This window comes from Protomyctophum bolini, assembly GCF_963924005.1.
Source record: "Protomyctophum bolini genome assembly, chromosome: 24".
NCBI lineage: Eukaryota > Metazoa > Chordata > Actinopteri > Myctophiformes > Myctophidae > Protomyctophum > Protomyctophum bolini.
In genome coordinates, this window is record NC_137885.1 from 22,238,226 (window position 1) to 22,255,311 (window position 17,086).

At 43.7% G+C, this 17,086-nt stretch overlaps 1 protein-coding gene across 1 annotated transcript in view; it reads right to left on the reverse strand.

Annotated features, from left to right (window-relative positions):
- Positions 1–13,981, reverse strand: part of LOC308311821 (FERM and PDZ domain-containing protein 4-like) — a gene marked incomplete at both ends in the record, with an annotated part of 80,572 nt that extends 66,591 nt beyond the window's left edge. The window contains one exon of the mRNA XM_080758597.1: positions 13,941–13,981. Coding sequence (XP_080614723.1) covers positions 13,941–13,981 — 41 coding nt within the window. The remainder of the gene's footprint in view (positions 1–13,940) is intronic.
- Between the last annotated feature and the right edge of the window lie 3,105 nt (positions 13,982–17,086).

The window sequence follows — 17,086 nt, forward strand, 5'->3', positions numbered from 1 at the left end:
CTGTTACTTTTCAGGATTCACATTCCATAACAAAAAAGTAGCAGATCCACAAACTCGAGCATGGCGTGAAGTGGATCTGCTACTGTTGTGTGACAGTATATCTAATTGGGTGTTAAGTTAGGCCTACAAAAACACACACAACAAGTTATACCGAGACTTTAGATGCTATTTTTAATTCTTTAACTATTTATACCCTCCCACTTTTGACCTCTCTCTCTCTCTGGATTTGTTCTGAAAAGTGAAAATGAAAGAAAAACAGATTCAAAGTGATGAATTATTGACTGTGCACTTTGCCATGGGACACGTGTGTCTGCATGCATCTTCACAGCATGAAGACAGTCCTTCTAAATGCCATCGGACAGCGAGGGCAATGTATGGGAACGGTACCATGGTACAACCTAAATGCCATCTTGGGCAATGTATGGGAACAGTAGAATGGTACAGGTACTGTACAGCCAATGATTCAGCATACAGTAAAATGTATAGGGGGCAGGTAGCTCCATAGCTCTAATTTTGGTGAGTAGAAAAAACTTTATTCATTTTCCTTTGTGTGGACATAAATACATTCTTAAAATGTGTGTGTGTGTGTGTGTGTGTGTGTGTGTGTGTGTGTGTGTGTGGCAAAGCTGTGTGTGTGTGTGTGTGTTTCTTAGCTTACATATGATTATTTTTATGAATTTGATGTATTACCATGTGTTGTTCTTGCTTACTGTAAATCACTCTGGATTAAGAGCGTCTGCTAAATGCCTAAATTGCAAATTGTGTGTGTGTGTGTGTGTGTGTGTGTGTGTGTGTGTGTGCGTGCGTGCGTTTGCGCATGTGAGGAGCTTGTTTGAGCAGAGGATACATTGTGATTCGACTTTCATGCAATGCCATTGTTTTAAGATTACTTTATCATACAGATTGGTTAGAATTAGACATTTCTATTCCCACCCAAATGAAAACAAAAACATTATGGATGACAAATGTAACAATGATGACATTTTTTGCACAGTAATCCAAAGTAAGAATGTAAAACAAAGATTAATCAAATTCAAGGGCTAGGAATGCAAAATAATCTTCTGTGAGACTGTGACGCATTCAGCAAGCTGACAAGGACTCACTGTACTGAAACGTCTCTACAAGAGTGTCACACACAGCTGGTATATCAGCTATTATATTTTGTATATAGGCTTAATAATAACAAAGAAACCGTTTTGGACATACAAGCTTTCCACCCAATAAAGCTTTCCAAACAATAAGCACTTACAATGTATTTCTGCCCGACAAGAGTCATTAACCCATTCTGAACGGGAACCCGTTTTGGTGTTAAGCATCATGTCATGCTTTAGCTATTGAAAAATAGCAGATCTACAAGCTCATAGCGCGCCACCGAGTGGCGCGCTACGAGCTTGTAGGTCTGCTATTTTTTGAAAAATCGAAGAACGACTGACATTTTTAGAATCTGATCTCAGGTCAGAATGGGTTCATCAGACCAGTGTGTGTCCATAGTGGAAACCTCGTATGAATCTGATCTCAGGTCAGAATGGGTTAAGGCACGTACAAGGAAACATGCTCTGCTCTGGGCCAACACGTTGTACTTGATGTTCTCTAGACGCCTGGCCAACAAGCCACATACAAACATGTGAGCATCACTACGCCTGCATGCTTGCCATTGTTTCTAACATACAGTTAGTCTTGTTCTTTGTAACCATGTAAGCTCTATATATACTTTTCTGTACAGGCATGGCGACGCATTGTTAGCTTGTAGTCCTATTCCACAGAATCAAATGTGTGAATAAATGCTAAGATCTCTAATCTCAGAGCAATCATTTAGTATTCCATATCCTACTGTATGAATTGTGTTTGATCCACGAGAATAATATATCAAAAGGGTACATCAAACAATTTGGTAGCCCAAAAACATCCCTAAAGAAGGCAGCGTGTTTCTGCAGGTAAAGCAGAAACTGAGTGGCTTATAACTGCTGCTATAGAAGGAAATGATGGATGATTTAGTTTTTGTTAGTTTACCAAAAGTTACATGCTATGCCTTTAAAGGAGTAGTTCACCCCAAGAAATGCATACAGTATATTCTATCAATTATAGTACAATAAGGGCCTCTCTTGGCCCCACCCTTCTCCTATTGTTTATATTGTGTTTAGTTTCCAAGATGGCCGCAGCACCAGGAGAGGGTGGGGCGGAGGTGAGCGGGCAGGGTCGACATATGCCCTTACACAATAATAAACAATGGGATAATGGTGGTGCCGAGAATGGCCCTTATTACAACACACTATGGAATGAAGCATTGAATGAAGCAGGCTGCTCAATGACTCTGGCTTCCCTTCCACCCCTGCCTCCTAGTGACACCGGCACTTTAACCACCGGCAACATTTGATGCACTATGAACTATAACCCTGCACTTTATATTTATTTCCCGGCACGGTGTTGTCTGTTGGTATTTGTGAAAAAATAATTGAATGCATTCATGTTATGTCAAAGCAAATTCCTATGTGTGTATACACAAATGGCAAATAAAGGTATCTGAATCTGAATTCATGCCATGGAGATTATAATTTGTTTAGGTGGCATAAGCCAATAATTTGAGGGCGCACAAATTAATACTAATACTAAATAAATACTAGTCACTAGTGTTGCTCTGGAGAGGGAAGTCTGGAGCTCTCTGGTGGAGTTGTTTCCCCCGCGACCCGACTACGGATAAGCAGCTGAAGATGGATGGATGGATGCCAATAATTTGATGGCCGGGTGTCTGCTCAGTAGGATACTCTTTGAATACTACCTTTGAGTGTCTTTGAGTCTCCTACCGGATAGACTCAGGAAAAGAAATCATGTTAATTGGGTGAACTACTCCTTTTAGCTTCAAAAATATATCAACCACACACACACAAAAAATTTGGTGGAGTGAACGTTTAAAAATAATAAATGTTTTAATACGTCATAAGACATTTTGGAAAATGTTTGAAATGTTTCACCTACTACAGTATAATAATGGCATGACAAAAATAGGCTGGCCAGGTTAAAAAAAAGCGCCTAATGAAAGTGTGGCGTGCGCCACTGAGCACAGAGAAAGCAAATTGTCTTTTTTTTGCTGAAGGCATGGAGGGAAGGAGCTCTCCCACTGAATGGAACGGAAATGGAAAGAGAGCCTCCTTCATTTGCATAATTGATCAAATTTGTTTGGTAGTTAAAAGGGACATACTGTAGACGAGTGGATGGATGGATGCATAATGCAAATCATCACAGCATTCCAATTACAATCTGCATGCCATCCAGTCAGGGATGTGACTGCAGTGAGAAGATTCCCTGCAACATGCACCGGATTTAGGAATGAATGAATGAAAGAATATCGTCTATGTCAGTTGGACAATGTCCAAAAATGTTACTTTTCAAGATTGCTGATGTTTGCATTAGATTGCATTTTTGTCTTTTGTTTTCTCCTTTTGTAAATAACTGTAAAAAAAAATGTTGCAATGTTTTCTTCTGTCTCAGTGGACACTTTTTTTGGGTGCCTTGAAAGATTCAAATTAAAAAATAGCAAAAGTATCGGAAGCTCAAAGTTTGTTGCTTTGCATAATAATAATAACATAATTGGCGATGAAAGATGAATGGATGGATGGACGGTTGGGTTCGGTTGTGGTGAGCATACATACAGAGGCAGACAGACAGTGGGTGGGTGAGACATGCGATATGAACCGGTCCACTGAATCAAATGCCAGCCGACAGGATTCGGCCATGTGTGCCGGCCCCTACAGCACTGAACACCAATCAAATCCCTTAGGAGGATTATCCCGACTCAAATCAAGACGATCGTGCGACTTTAAGGCTAGTGACGGACACAAAGAGAGAGAGAGAGAGAGAGAGAGAGAGAGAGAGAGAGAGAGAGAGAGAGGGATGTGCAGCTATGCTTTCTCCTTCACCATGCAACGGCATGGATTCATGGGAAATAAAGAGCAACCATAAAACACTCCATTGAGTCGTCTGACTTTGACAAAATGCTGCGTCAGGAAATCATAAAACATGTATATCTGGGAATAAAAAGAAGAAGGTAATGTAAGGTAATAGAATAATAAAAGTAAAATTGTTGCTCTAGTCAGAACTCCTCCTAGGCAAAGTCATTTATGACTGAGAGAACGACCTTGACGCAACAATTCTTCCATTTCCTTCACTATGTCACCTAAAACTAACCCGACAGCACAGTCATAATTGGGGATTATTTGCATTTTAGCGTATTCTTTGAAATACTCTATGGTAGAGACATCAACACTGACGTAAACAGCATTTGGTTTAAAGCAGTCCCAAGCAGTTGGACCTAGATTTCAATGCTCTTCACACGGGACAACTCCAATGGGCTCCTGCTCTCAAGTGGCAGCAGGCACTGGGCATAAAACAGCGTGTGTTTTGGCACACGGCACAGCGGTCTGCTATGAGTAACACAAACAAGGCCTGCTGACTGCCTCTGCCTTGCCAAGCGCACGCACGCGCAGTCGCGCACGCACACGCGCACACACACACACACACACACACACACACACACACACACACAACCGGGCCGTGTTTGGTGCATGTAATGCTTGTAATGGACGGGAGAGATTGCGCTCATGGTGATGGAATCTCCAGTGGTGGACAAAGTACTCAACCCCCAGTACTTAAGTCAAAGTATATCGTTGTAGGCGTTGAGCTACCCGCCCGGGGACCTATGGGCTGCTGAGCCAGCCTGACGGCGTGCCGCGGGTTCGACTCCCGATCCCGCCGAGCTTTGCCGCGTGTCTTCCCCCCCCATCTCTCTCCCATTTCCTTTCAGTGTACTTTCAACCTAGTATATGGTTGCTATCGGGCACAAACCATCTGAATATTTTACCTTTTTTTATTTTCATAAATCAACGCTCTACTTGATCATACTACAGTGTCACATAAAAGCATCTGAAGTAGCAGATCTACACACTTGAAAGATGGTGCGAAGCAATGCGTTTTGAGCTTGTAGATCTGCTACTTTTGCCATTTTTGAATTTGAAATTTTGAATCCTGAAAAGTTACAGTTTTGGACATAATTTATGAGGTTTCCTCTACCCGACAGAGACAATATACAATATCCTCCTGGATACTGATACATTGATGCTATTATTCCTATATTTGAAATAGCTTATGGCTTATGTGGTTATTTGTAGTGGTTAATGTTAATGTATACTACTAAAATGTCTCTTCTCTTTAAAATGTAGTGGAGCGAAAGTCCTGAATTATCTTGATATTGTCCAATGCATGAGATGGTGCTGGTGAATGAATGTCTGCACTGAGTGGACAGAGCTATGTGTCACCGTTCCACAGCCATGTCTTTGACCACAGGCTGTGAAGCAGACGGCAAGGAAAAGTGACGTTCGCGCGACCGATTGACAGCATGTGACCTCTTCTGCTGGAAGCCTCGTCTGCTGGTGCGCACCAGCAGCCAGCGGGCGAAACAGAGATCGATATAGGTCACCACATTCCACGCAACTTTCACACCTAACCCATTCTGACCTGAGATCATCTAAGCATAAAGTGCTAGCACCAAAAGGGGTTCCCGTCCAGAAACTCCGGACGGATCAACAACCTGACACACGCTAAAACGTATTTGCACAAAAGCGAATTTCACCCACTTTTTACAAAAAAAAAGTTGATTCAGATTAATTTTTTTAACGGGCTGTACAGAGCATTTCTTGTGGAAAATCACTTCATTGCCATGGTCACTGGAGGAAAGTGGGGAAAATGAAAAGTGAAGATATTTTACTAAATGCACATTTTCTCTCGAACACTTCGTTCAGAGTTCATTCCTACTCCAGAGCACTCCATTGGAACACGATTCATGTCAAGTCACTATGAAAATGCATTCTTTTGAAGTCTTTGGTCTTTATGTGAGGCGTAAACTAATTTAAAATGTACTGTGTGACGGTGTGCGTGAACAGAACACACCGCAATTTTCTGTCGACATGAATTCCTCTCCACGTGTACTCCATTGTCTACTGTATAGATATAGAAAAGGCAGAGAAGCCTGTGGTATTAGTGTGATTTATTCAAATCATTGCTCGTTGGATAAGCATTGCAGTGACAGAGACTACAGCAGGAGTAACAAGAAACGCCACAGAGAGGGTAGACCGCTGTCCTGTGATATCGGCTTTTGTTTTCAATCACTTAACATAATGCGAACGCTTTATTGCCAGCATAGAGCTGATGCACGGAGCTGCTTGACAGAGTGTGCTACTGTATACTGTATAGACTTCCTGTACACTGAGCCACCAAAGACCTCATCTTACTAAAAGACAAGACAGCTACAGCCAGCGGTAGGATTTAGAAGACGTCAGGCCAAAATGGGTTAAGACCTGAGGCCGAGACTGTGGCGTTTCGATCACAAGGCTCTCCCTCACAAGGCTTTTCTGAGGAAGAGCCTTGTGCGTCAAAACGCCACAGTCGCTTTAATGGTGCAAGAAAGGCATCTAAAGCATTGGAGCCCTCAGTGTGCGAGCGTCTTTATTTTTGATTCTGTATACACTGTTTGTCGCTCAGAACCTGCCCCAAGTTTGGGTTGGGGATGTGCATGTCTTCGCTCCCTTTTCCGCCAATTCTACAAATACCTTCTAAATATGTAGGCTAGTTTGAAACTTTGAACACACTTTTCCGTGCCAATGACCACACTCAAATTACATTACATTTATTATTCAGATGAAGCAGTATGCTACTGTCTTCTAATCTATCCTCCATAGCTGATACTTGGTGACTGATGTGCATCGAGCCGACTATTGATCACATTAAACGACCTGCTCATCCAATCAGCCATTAACCCATTCATTCAATCTCCATTCACCTCTCTGCCTCGCTTTCTCTCTCTCACTCCAACCAAGACGACACGAAGAAGAGTAGGGACAATTCCAGATGCTGTAGCTTGTGTACAGTGTGTACAGTGTGTGTGTGTGTGTGTGTGTGTGTGTGTGTGTGTGTGGTTACATGTGTGTATGCGTGCGCGAGTGTATGTGTGCACGCACGGCATGTGTGTGTGTACAGTAGGTTTAAAAGATTTATCAAGGGCCACGTTTTGTGGGCTTAGCAAGGCGACCCCACTCGAGGCAGGGATCATCCGAACACATTGTGTGTATGTGTGTGTGTGTGTGAGTTGTTACAGCGGCAGGGTGAGTGGCATCTAGAATAACAGTGATCAGGGATTGCAGTTCACTGAGCTTCTCATTATTATTGCAGCCTCTACTTATAGAGTATCCCTCCCCTCCCTCCCCCTCTCTCTCTCTCTCTCTCTCTCTCTCTGCCTTTCTTTTAAATCGGTCCCTGGCATCACACTCATTGTCACTTCATCCTCCTTCTTCTCATGAATAAAATACACGTAATTTTACTCACGAGTACAGCATTCAGACACAGAGATGTCCATATAGGGTCTGGAATTTAGAACCAATAACTGACTTAAAAAACGTACTCATGTAGGTTAATCGAATAATCAAGAATCATATTTTTGTCGTCGCTGTCGGGCAGAAACCTTTTATCTCCATATTTTTACACTTACACTTTGTGTATTTTTTAATTAACGACCGCCCCTTATGTGATCATACTTACAGCTTCACACAAAAGACTGTCGTAGATCCCTAAAATACATCCAGTTGATCCAAGGCTACTGTAGTATGTAAGTCATTTATGAAAAAACACACAAACAATAAGGACTTACGAGGTTTCTGCCCGACAGCAATGATATTCCACCACCATATGGGCCAAACAAGTCCCGGGCTGCAGCTTTTAGGCGTATACGTGCAAAAAGACATGGTTCTACCCATTCCCAGGGTTCAAAAAGACATGGTTCTACCCATTCCCAGGGTTCCCGTGTTGGCAACAACAGTGCAGTCCTGTTTAGGGACAGATGAACGTGGCATGCATGTTTCTCCATCTTCATTTGCAGGACACTTGACATTACTGCTGATGGATGTTCCAATAAATACCTAATGTATGTTGGGTTTTCTTTTGCTTTTTTGTTAGCTTTCAGGCGATAAACCCACCACCATACAAATCTGTCATTTGGAAATCAGTCTTTTCTCTGGGGGGGGCGAATTTTCAGCCAGACACGTCAAATTAATTAATTGTGCTTTCTAATGTATCATGCTTCATAATAACTCCATTTATAAAGCACTTTAGCACAACAAGGTTACAAAGTGCATATACTGTATGGACACAAAAGGGACACAGACAGACAAGTACAACGGGTACTCTGGCAAAGCCCCTGACACTACTACAGTTGGAATGGCACTGCCAATTTATCACTGAATCACTTATCACTTGGATTGGCACTGCCAATTCAACTGTAGGTCTGAGGGCTGCATACTGGCCCGAACCATCCCAACAGAAAATGTATAGAATATTATTTTCAGTGATAAATAAAACATCAAGCAAATTACAACACATTTTAAGTTATGGAAATTAGTAAAATGACCATTCAATAAAAGTAAGTTATACCAGTTAATTAAGCCTGACTGCCAGGTTGCACGCAGGCTCCTAAGGGTTTAATTCAATAACTCAGTCAGAAGTCTTGAAGTGCCTCAAATGTATTCAGCATAATGTCTAAATCAAACCTAAAACAGACGAACAGCGTAGGGAATAAAAAATGCAGTACTACATGCTCAATAAGCAGCGTTCTGCATGTTGCTTATATACTGTCAGAACCCTGTCCTGAATGGTTGAAGAACTTAAGAGGCATGCTAAAACATCGCCGTAGCACGTTTTGCTAACGTGGTTCTCCTCTTGGCAGGCCTTTTTGTGCCAGGAGGCACAATGACGACAACCTATAAGACATTGCACTGCCTGTTCTGTCCTTTTGGGCTGAGTTCCTGCTGACTCTGGCACACTCTGCACATGGACTACTGGGACACTGTGGTGCACTTACACACAGAGCCATGACAGATGTCTGGATAACTGCTGTGAGTGAGACTCACACTTATGGCTCTCTTCCACTACAGTGCAAGAACATGCTGGAACTGTGCCATGCCGTGAAATGTTATTAGTGTGGTTGCCCCGAAAAGGGCATATTTGCAACAAATGGAATACACTTGCCGTTAATGGCTCCGGCCTTTTAAGACGTTCCCTAAATTTTGCTGAGCAACATGCTCAGCAAAATCAGGGAACGCTATTCAAAATCCTCCCAAGGGGTAAAGAGCAGGCCCATAGGAAGACATGTAATCAGAATAACGTGAATACATTTTAACACAAGTAAGACACGCAAACGCGGGAAGCGAATGCAGCTCGTACATTTTGAGTTTTTTAAAGTTACGTTATTTTTTTGTGCATGTGTGTTTTTTGTGTGATACAGCTCTCTGGTGGCGTGCAAGTGGTGTTACAGTGTGACACACACACACAGACAGACAGACATGTTCTGCTAGGTCTCATAGTTAGTGCTAGTGCTCACTGCTTTCGCAATTAACCCATTCTGACCTGAGATCAGATTCATACAAGGTTTCCACTGGACACACACTGGTCTGATGAACCCATTCTGACCTGAGATCAGATTCTAAAAATGTCAGTCGTTCTTCGATTTTTCAAAAATAGCAGACCTACAAGCTCGTAGCGCGCCACTCGGTGGCGCGCTACGAGCTTGTAGATCTGCTATTTTTCAATAGCTAAAGCACAACATGATGCGAACACCAAAATGGGTGCCCGGTCAGAATGGGTTAAAGCCATAGACCATTGCATCAGCATCTAGTGTAGCAGAGAGCCACATTTCAACGTAGCGCGTTCATGAGGAAGTGAGGTGTGATTGGTGTGTAGGAGAGCGTGGCTGACTCACAGCTGATTACAGCACAAGCACTGCGACTCCCGCACCCTGCATGAACTAACGCAACGCTTCATTTAGACTTCAAGACATAACTGAGACCAAAGACCATTTTTATACCCAACCGGTTACATTAATTGCTGCATTGGATTCATTTTTTTAATTGAAAAAAGTCACTTCCCAGTGGGAACATGTGGAAACAAGAAAGATTAGGGACATTCAGCAGCATTGAGCAGATGGCGCGACCAAAAGAGAAAAAAAGAAAAGAAAAAGAGAAAAACATTCATAGCTGTAATGTGTGTAATGAACGAGAAATGGAGAAATGGAAATCCTCTTGGTGCCAACACATAACAGTATTTACAAAGCTGAGCTCTCAACTATAGCAATTGGCCTTATCAACCTCTAATTCCATCCGTCAAGTCCCCGTTCTCTTTACTAAGCTTTGTGCTGCTGCCCATTTAACTGTTTCTGTTTCTTCTTTTTTAATTATTATGTGTCAGAGGGAGACTCTCTGGGGCTCCAAAGGATTTGAGCCTCTGAGCTAGTTTGCCGAGCTATTTTGTTTGTTAACCCGCTAAGACCTGGATTCTGGACCAATGAGCAATTGATGAGGCAATAGGATTCGAGATAATATTCTAGGTGGCGATGGTTATTCTTTAATGTACACAACATCATGGGGAGAAGTACAGCAACACTCAGTGTCGGTGGCAAGGGTAGTTCTGCCAAAAGGCCCAAATCATAGCTATACTGTATCTGCTCTAAGCACAAGCTGAACCACAAGGCGGGCTGTGACATAAACAATAGCCGTCAGGCCTAGTGGAGACAACTAGGCTTTTACAAGCTACCAAATGTCACAATCCATGCAAGTACTATATACAGTAAGTGATGGTAAGATATAAAGGTTAGCTATAAGCAACCACAATAACAGCATGGTATATAACGAATATTTCATTCGAGCCGCAAGTGGAGCCTGCAGAACCATTGCGGCTCAAGGATCCACCACTCCTGAATGAAGTGTCTGGTGCTGGGAGTCTGGTGCAACGCACAGGTCCTCGCTGTACTCCTGGTGAGAGCAGGAGTGGACCTGGTGGAGGGGAGGGGCGCGGACAGGAGGCAACCCACAGAGCCTAGTCCCTCCACATACCAGAATTGTACCTCTCAGTCCCGGCATACTATGTTCCGGAGTGGTTCCAACGGATTGTGTGGCCCTGGTCTTTCCCTAGTGGGTCTGATCGAGGGTAGCTACTGGGACGTAAGTCGGGACTTGATCACCCCGGCTGGGTCACCCGAGTGAGGGGTATGATGTTCGCGAGACCCGGAACCCCGATGACCTTGTGATACATCACTGAGGATACGTCCCAGTTGCATCCATGCAGTGTATTTTCGTTCTGAGGCCTAAATCAGTAATTAATTAGTATCATTGGTTACACCTGTGATATAAGTCAAATACAGTAAAATTTCATGCCAATGCCAATATGGCTCCTGTGCATGGAGCCTATTTTTGGGAGGGTTGAAATCAATCGAGTCAATTAAGGATATTTAACTGTATTGGTTCAGTGTGAGTGAAGTATCCTTCATTAACTATCCATCACTGAGTCATCTGTCTCTCTGCCTAACTGAACAAATGTCCACCGTCAGCCGTTCCTGTGTGCTCTGGCAGACAAGTAATTATCTGCACTTGTTTTCCTACTCCTCTCCTTGTGTCTATATCATTCATCATCCACCATGTCTTCCTTTCTCACCTCCATCGAATTTAGTGTAGTTCTCTCTCTCTCCCCCCCCCCCCTCCTCATGCCACTCTGTCTTTTAGGCTAGCCACGCATTTCCAACGTTCCCGGTACGTGTCACCATTTCTCACCTAAGCACCCCCTTTGGTCATAATGGAACTCATTGCGGTATTACTTTATTGATCCAGCCTAGTGGCGGAATAGAATACGCAATGTCAGCCCGACTTGGGGTTCCACTCTGTATGCAGCGGAGAGATCTTTAAGGCAATACACTGGACTCTGTGTGGAAACCAGTTCCATTACCAAAACGATTCCACTCGCGTACCAGTAACAGTGACATTAAACTTGATTTACTCATTGTGTAAAACCAGTGTGTCTCACGCTCCACAGACCCCCATATGTACACATTTTGGTTCCAGTTACAGACTGCTCTATTTGGTTAGGTTCCTAAGCCTAACTATCAATGATTTAGTTGGGGACCCCCCTGGAACACCCTCAAGGACCCCTCGGGGTCCTCAGACCCCACATCAAGAATCACTGGTGTAAATCCTAATGCATGTGTTGCATTATGGACTAGCACAAACTGCAAAACTAAAACTGGGCTCTGGGTTCTTTCATTTCCTTTTTGTAAATCCCTTTTAAATTATGTACTGTTGTTGAGCATACAGTAGCCTACCACTTAGTCAACAAGGTGACTATTTGGCCATTGACTATTACATCTGTTAAACTACGCCGTGGAAATATAGTGGTATAACAACTGTATATGCTTTTAGAATCATATACCATTCATGCTTGATGAAAGAAAAAGAAAAACACCATGCATAGCCCGAGGCCAATGCTATGCTAATTGTCACTACACTGCTAGTTCCTGACTGACTGCTAACAACTAGAGCCCATGGGGCAAAACAGCACATGTTACAGTTCAACAGATCCGGTACGTTGCTAACGCACAGGAACACCTTGTATCTCCATATCAACTTTTTGATTTATGCCCTATACTAGTAGCGAAAATAGCCAATGCACAAGCTTTGCAGATGGTCTGATTTGCCCTAATACGAAAACATTTTGTGTAAGATTTGTGTTGTAATTCAAGTGCAAGAGGTTATATTGTATGGGTTTTATGGATATTGAAACAATGAAAAGTATTAACAAGAGCTTATGTCACTCAATGATAACTTCATTGGAACACAGATTACTTTCCCTGAAAAGTAACAGAGTTGGACATACAAGGTTTTCAGCAGACACCACGACAGAGCAAACACAGAGGCATCAGAACTCAGCTCGCACGCACACGCGCACACACACACACACAGGCATCAGAACACAGCTCACTCACACAAACAGACAGAAGGATTGTGGAAGACTATTTTTGGGCACAGCCAACAACTCCCCTTAGCATTTTGTCAAACACACACACACACACACACACACACACACACACACACAACCACTTAGAATGATTGAAAAAGTGAGTGTTGGTTTCTTGCTTTAACCACATTAACCCTGGTGTCAAATATTCTTTTACATTTCATTTTTTTTACCAAACTTGCTCTTGTCTTAACACGTCACGCTATAATGTGTTGCGAGCTTGTAGATCTGCTAGTTTTTATCCATCGTATATAAAAAGTCTATACATTTATAGGGCTCCACTTTGAAGGGTCACACGTTTGCAGACGCAAACCTGGGATGTTTGTCGCTATACAGTAGACCTAGTATACATTATTGTTAATGTCGGGGGGAAACTGTCCAAAGCTGGTACTTTTCACGAATCAAATTCGAAGAAGGCCATTCATTTACAATAAAGGTTGTAACGTTGAGGAGAGGTTTCTGTCTGACTGCAACGATATATACTGTTACTGCACTGTACATACTGTATATACAGTCACTATAATGTACCATCCATCCTAATGTATTGTAATGATCGTCTCTTGTTTAATTAATCTTCCCTTCTCACCAAGTTTGGCTCCAAAGCTAGAACAGCCATGTTCCAATTTGGGCGGCTTCATCAAAGCCTGCAAGCACTGGCCCAATGTGTTGCTTCCTTAAGAAGTATAATATTAATCATAATTACTTTAAAGGTTTCGCTTTTCAAAATGTTAAAAACCAGTTACATGGTCAGCTTCCTCACTGCACGCTGTACTTTGCACACTGTCAATATTTGCTGACCTCTTCAAACACACATCCATTGTACACAATATTTCATGCATGCACGCACACACGCTCATGGCGTGCGCGCACACACACACACACACCTGCGCATGTGCACAGAGCATCGGTTATCTCACTTAACATGCACACGCTGTCTTCCCCTCACTTCTGTATTATTTGACAAGCACATATGCATTAATGCACGCACACATGCATGTGCGCAACTGCGCGCACACACACACACACGCGCACACACACACACACACACACACACACACACTCACCCTGACAGCTTTCCCATCTTGGAGAAGCCAAACACGTCCATGTGTTGGTTCCAGTGCTGAGGTGTCTCAGACTCTCCACGTCTGCATTCTAATCCCGCATCCTAAAGCATTTCCTCCAATCTCACAATCCAGAGACCCAGACCAGACCAGACAGACCCCGCAATTCACCCTGGATCCATATCGATGATGATGATGGTGCACACAACTTGTAAACTAGTAAAAGATTCACACTTTTTTGTGGGCGGGGAGGAGGAGGGGGGGGCGGGTGTCAAAGGTTCTTATGAGGAAAAAATGTCAAAACTCCCTGTTGTTATACGACCACAGCACAGTCAAAGCATTCCCTCGCTTCTGAGAACGTTGTGCGCTTAGAGCGGGTGAGAGAGAGAGAGAGAGAGAGAGAGAGAGAGCTCCCTCCTCTCTGTCTCTCTCTGGGATGGGACTATATAGCCGGTCCTCACTCCTCCTGCTGCTGCTGCCCCCCCCCCCCCCCCTCCTCCTCCTCCCCCTCCTCCCCCGGCCGAGCACGTCCGTGCTGCGTTGCTCTGTCCCGGCGGTGTTTACTCTGCATCTCAGCCTGCCATGCGCTCGCCGCTCACCGGAAGATGTGTCCGCGTCCGACCGTCCCACAGAGCCGCCACCGAGGCACGCGGAGAGTGGAGCGCAACCAAAGAGGGAGGGAGGCAAGGGGGATAGTGGAGGGGGGGGTGGGGGTTGGATAGAGGAGGGGGAGACTGAACGAGGGAGGGATGAAGCGAATGGCGTCAGATGACAGATGCTCCCCTGGGCTATATAGCTGCAGCCCTTCTCTGCTGAATTGGAGCCGCGAGAGACCCTCCCCACCACCCCCCCCCCCCACCCCACCACCACCCACAACGGTCGCCCTGGGGTGCTGAGGAGAGAGAGAGGACAGAGGGATGGAGGGGAGGATGGGAAGGGGACCAGGAGGGAGGCGGTCTAAAAGAAAGACACGGTGAAAATGTGTAGGCTGTAGAGAGTGTGTTCCAGTGTAGGACCGTGGAAGAGAGAGAGGGAGAGAGAGAGAGAGAGGGGGGGCATTGGTGTAATGGACAGAGTAAAGCTGACTCTGCAGAAAGTGCACGCAGGACCCCCGTCTCTGTGTGTCTTTGCTTAAGTGATGCACTAGCCGGCAATAACTCACATCCCCCCCCCACCCCCCTTCGTACCGGCACGCAGTCACACCCCATCATTATCACCATCTCCACATGACACGGTAGAGCCATTTCACCGCCGCCGCACGCCACTTTCCTGACAGTCCAGCTGAATTAGCGCCATGGCTGGCACCGCGTCAACAGACCGCCTCGACTTGTTGAGATTCAATTAAGTAGCCTGTGTGTGTGTGTGTGTGAGTGAGTGAGTGAGTGAGTGAGTGAGTGAGTGAGTGAGTGAGTGTGTGTGTGTGTGTGTGTGCGTGTGTGTGTGTGTGTGTTTGTGTGTGTGTGTGTGTGTGTGTGTGTGTGTGCGTGTGTGTGTGTGTCTGTGCATGCACGGTTGGAATTTTAATAACGGCGACGGAGATAGTGTCCTGCTCGACGTGACGCACCGAGCCCACGTTGCACGGCCGTGTGTGTGTACGTGCGCGCCGCTCGCGGCGGGCGGAGAGAAACGATTAATTAATTGGAAAGCGAGGCTAGCTGCTGGAGTGGATTAAAAAGGCATGGAAATTGAAAATGCAAGCCCAATTTGTGTGTTAATGGCCTACGATTTGCAACATTATCTATTCTTCTTTATGGCATATTTTATTACGTTTTCATCCGCTTACGTTTGGCTGTCCTGCCTGAAGCGGCGTGCTTGTTCATCTGCTATTCCAAAAAATAGCGTTTGAGAGGTACGGATTTTAGAAGACATTTCGTAGAATCGGCCTCAGGGGTGATCAATTTAACGGACAATTGTATGACTTTTGTATTGTCTTGCTTCTTTGAAAAAACAAAAGACAATCACAAGACTATTTAGGCTACGAATGGACCTTGGAATGTGAAGGTTTGAGAAGCACTGGGTTAGACACTCAATAGGCTAGGCCTTGGCCAATATGATGGCCTACCGGTAGTGTGAAAGTAATCTCTGTGGTATTTTATATTATAGCCTGGCTATAGACAGCTAGCCACATCATAAACCAGTGGTTTATATTATAGCCGGAACTATAGACAGCTAGCCACAACATAAACCAGTGGTTCTCAAACATAGTTTTTCCAAGGACCCCCAGGTTGCTATTAGGACCCCCCATAACTGTGAGACTGTATGAATGGATCAAGATGGACCCGCCCTCGTACACTCTCAAAATTACATACGCGTTAATTTCCTTCCTAACTACCAATCATTTAGCTGGAAAACCCCAAAGTCCCTGGACCACCACCGTGAGAAAACATAGTGTTCTGTTTGAAAGAACGTGAGGCTTCAACATGATGTCATATGCGATCAAGAGCGCTGAATGGACAAATCTGCAGGCTCCATTTGTTGATTAACTCATTCATTGCCAAACTAAATAATCATTCAATCCTCCCAGTGCCAATATGAAATGTATTTACCATATTTGCCCTGTGCAGTTTACAAGACCTTAACGTTATTCATACTGTTATTTCAGTTTACAAGACCTAAACGTTATTCATACTGTTATTCAGTTAACAAGACCTAAACGTTATTCATACTGTTATTCAGTTTACAAGACCTAAACCTTATTCATACTGTTATTTCAGTTTACAAGACCTAAACGTTATTCATACTGTTATTCAGTTAACAAGACCTAAACTTTATTCATACTGTTATTCAGTTAACAAGACCTAAACATTATTCATACTGTTATTCAGTTAACAAGACCTAAACGTTATTCATACTGTTATTTCAGTTTACAAGACCTAAACGTTATTCATACTGTTATTTCAGTTTACAAGACCTAAACGTTATTCATACTGTTATTCAGTTAACAAGACCTAAACCTTATTCATACTGTTATTTCAGTTTACAAGACCTAAACGTTATTCATACTGTTATTTCAGTTTACAAGACCTAAACGTTATTCATACTGTTATTTCCCAGTGTACAATGCCTGAAACTCGTTAATTGCAATTATGTGTATAACAATTATTCGTCAAGTAAATTAACCGTGATTCGTGACATACAAGGTTTCACGA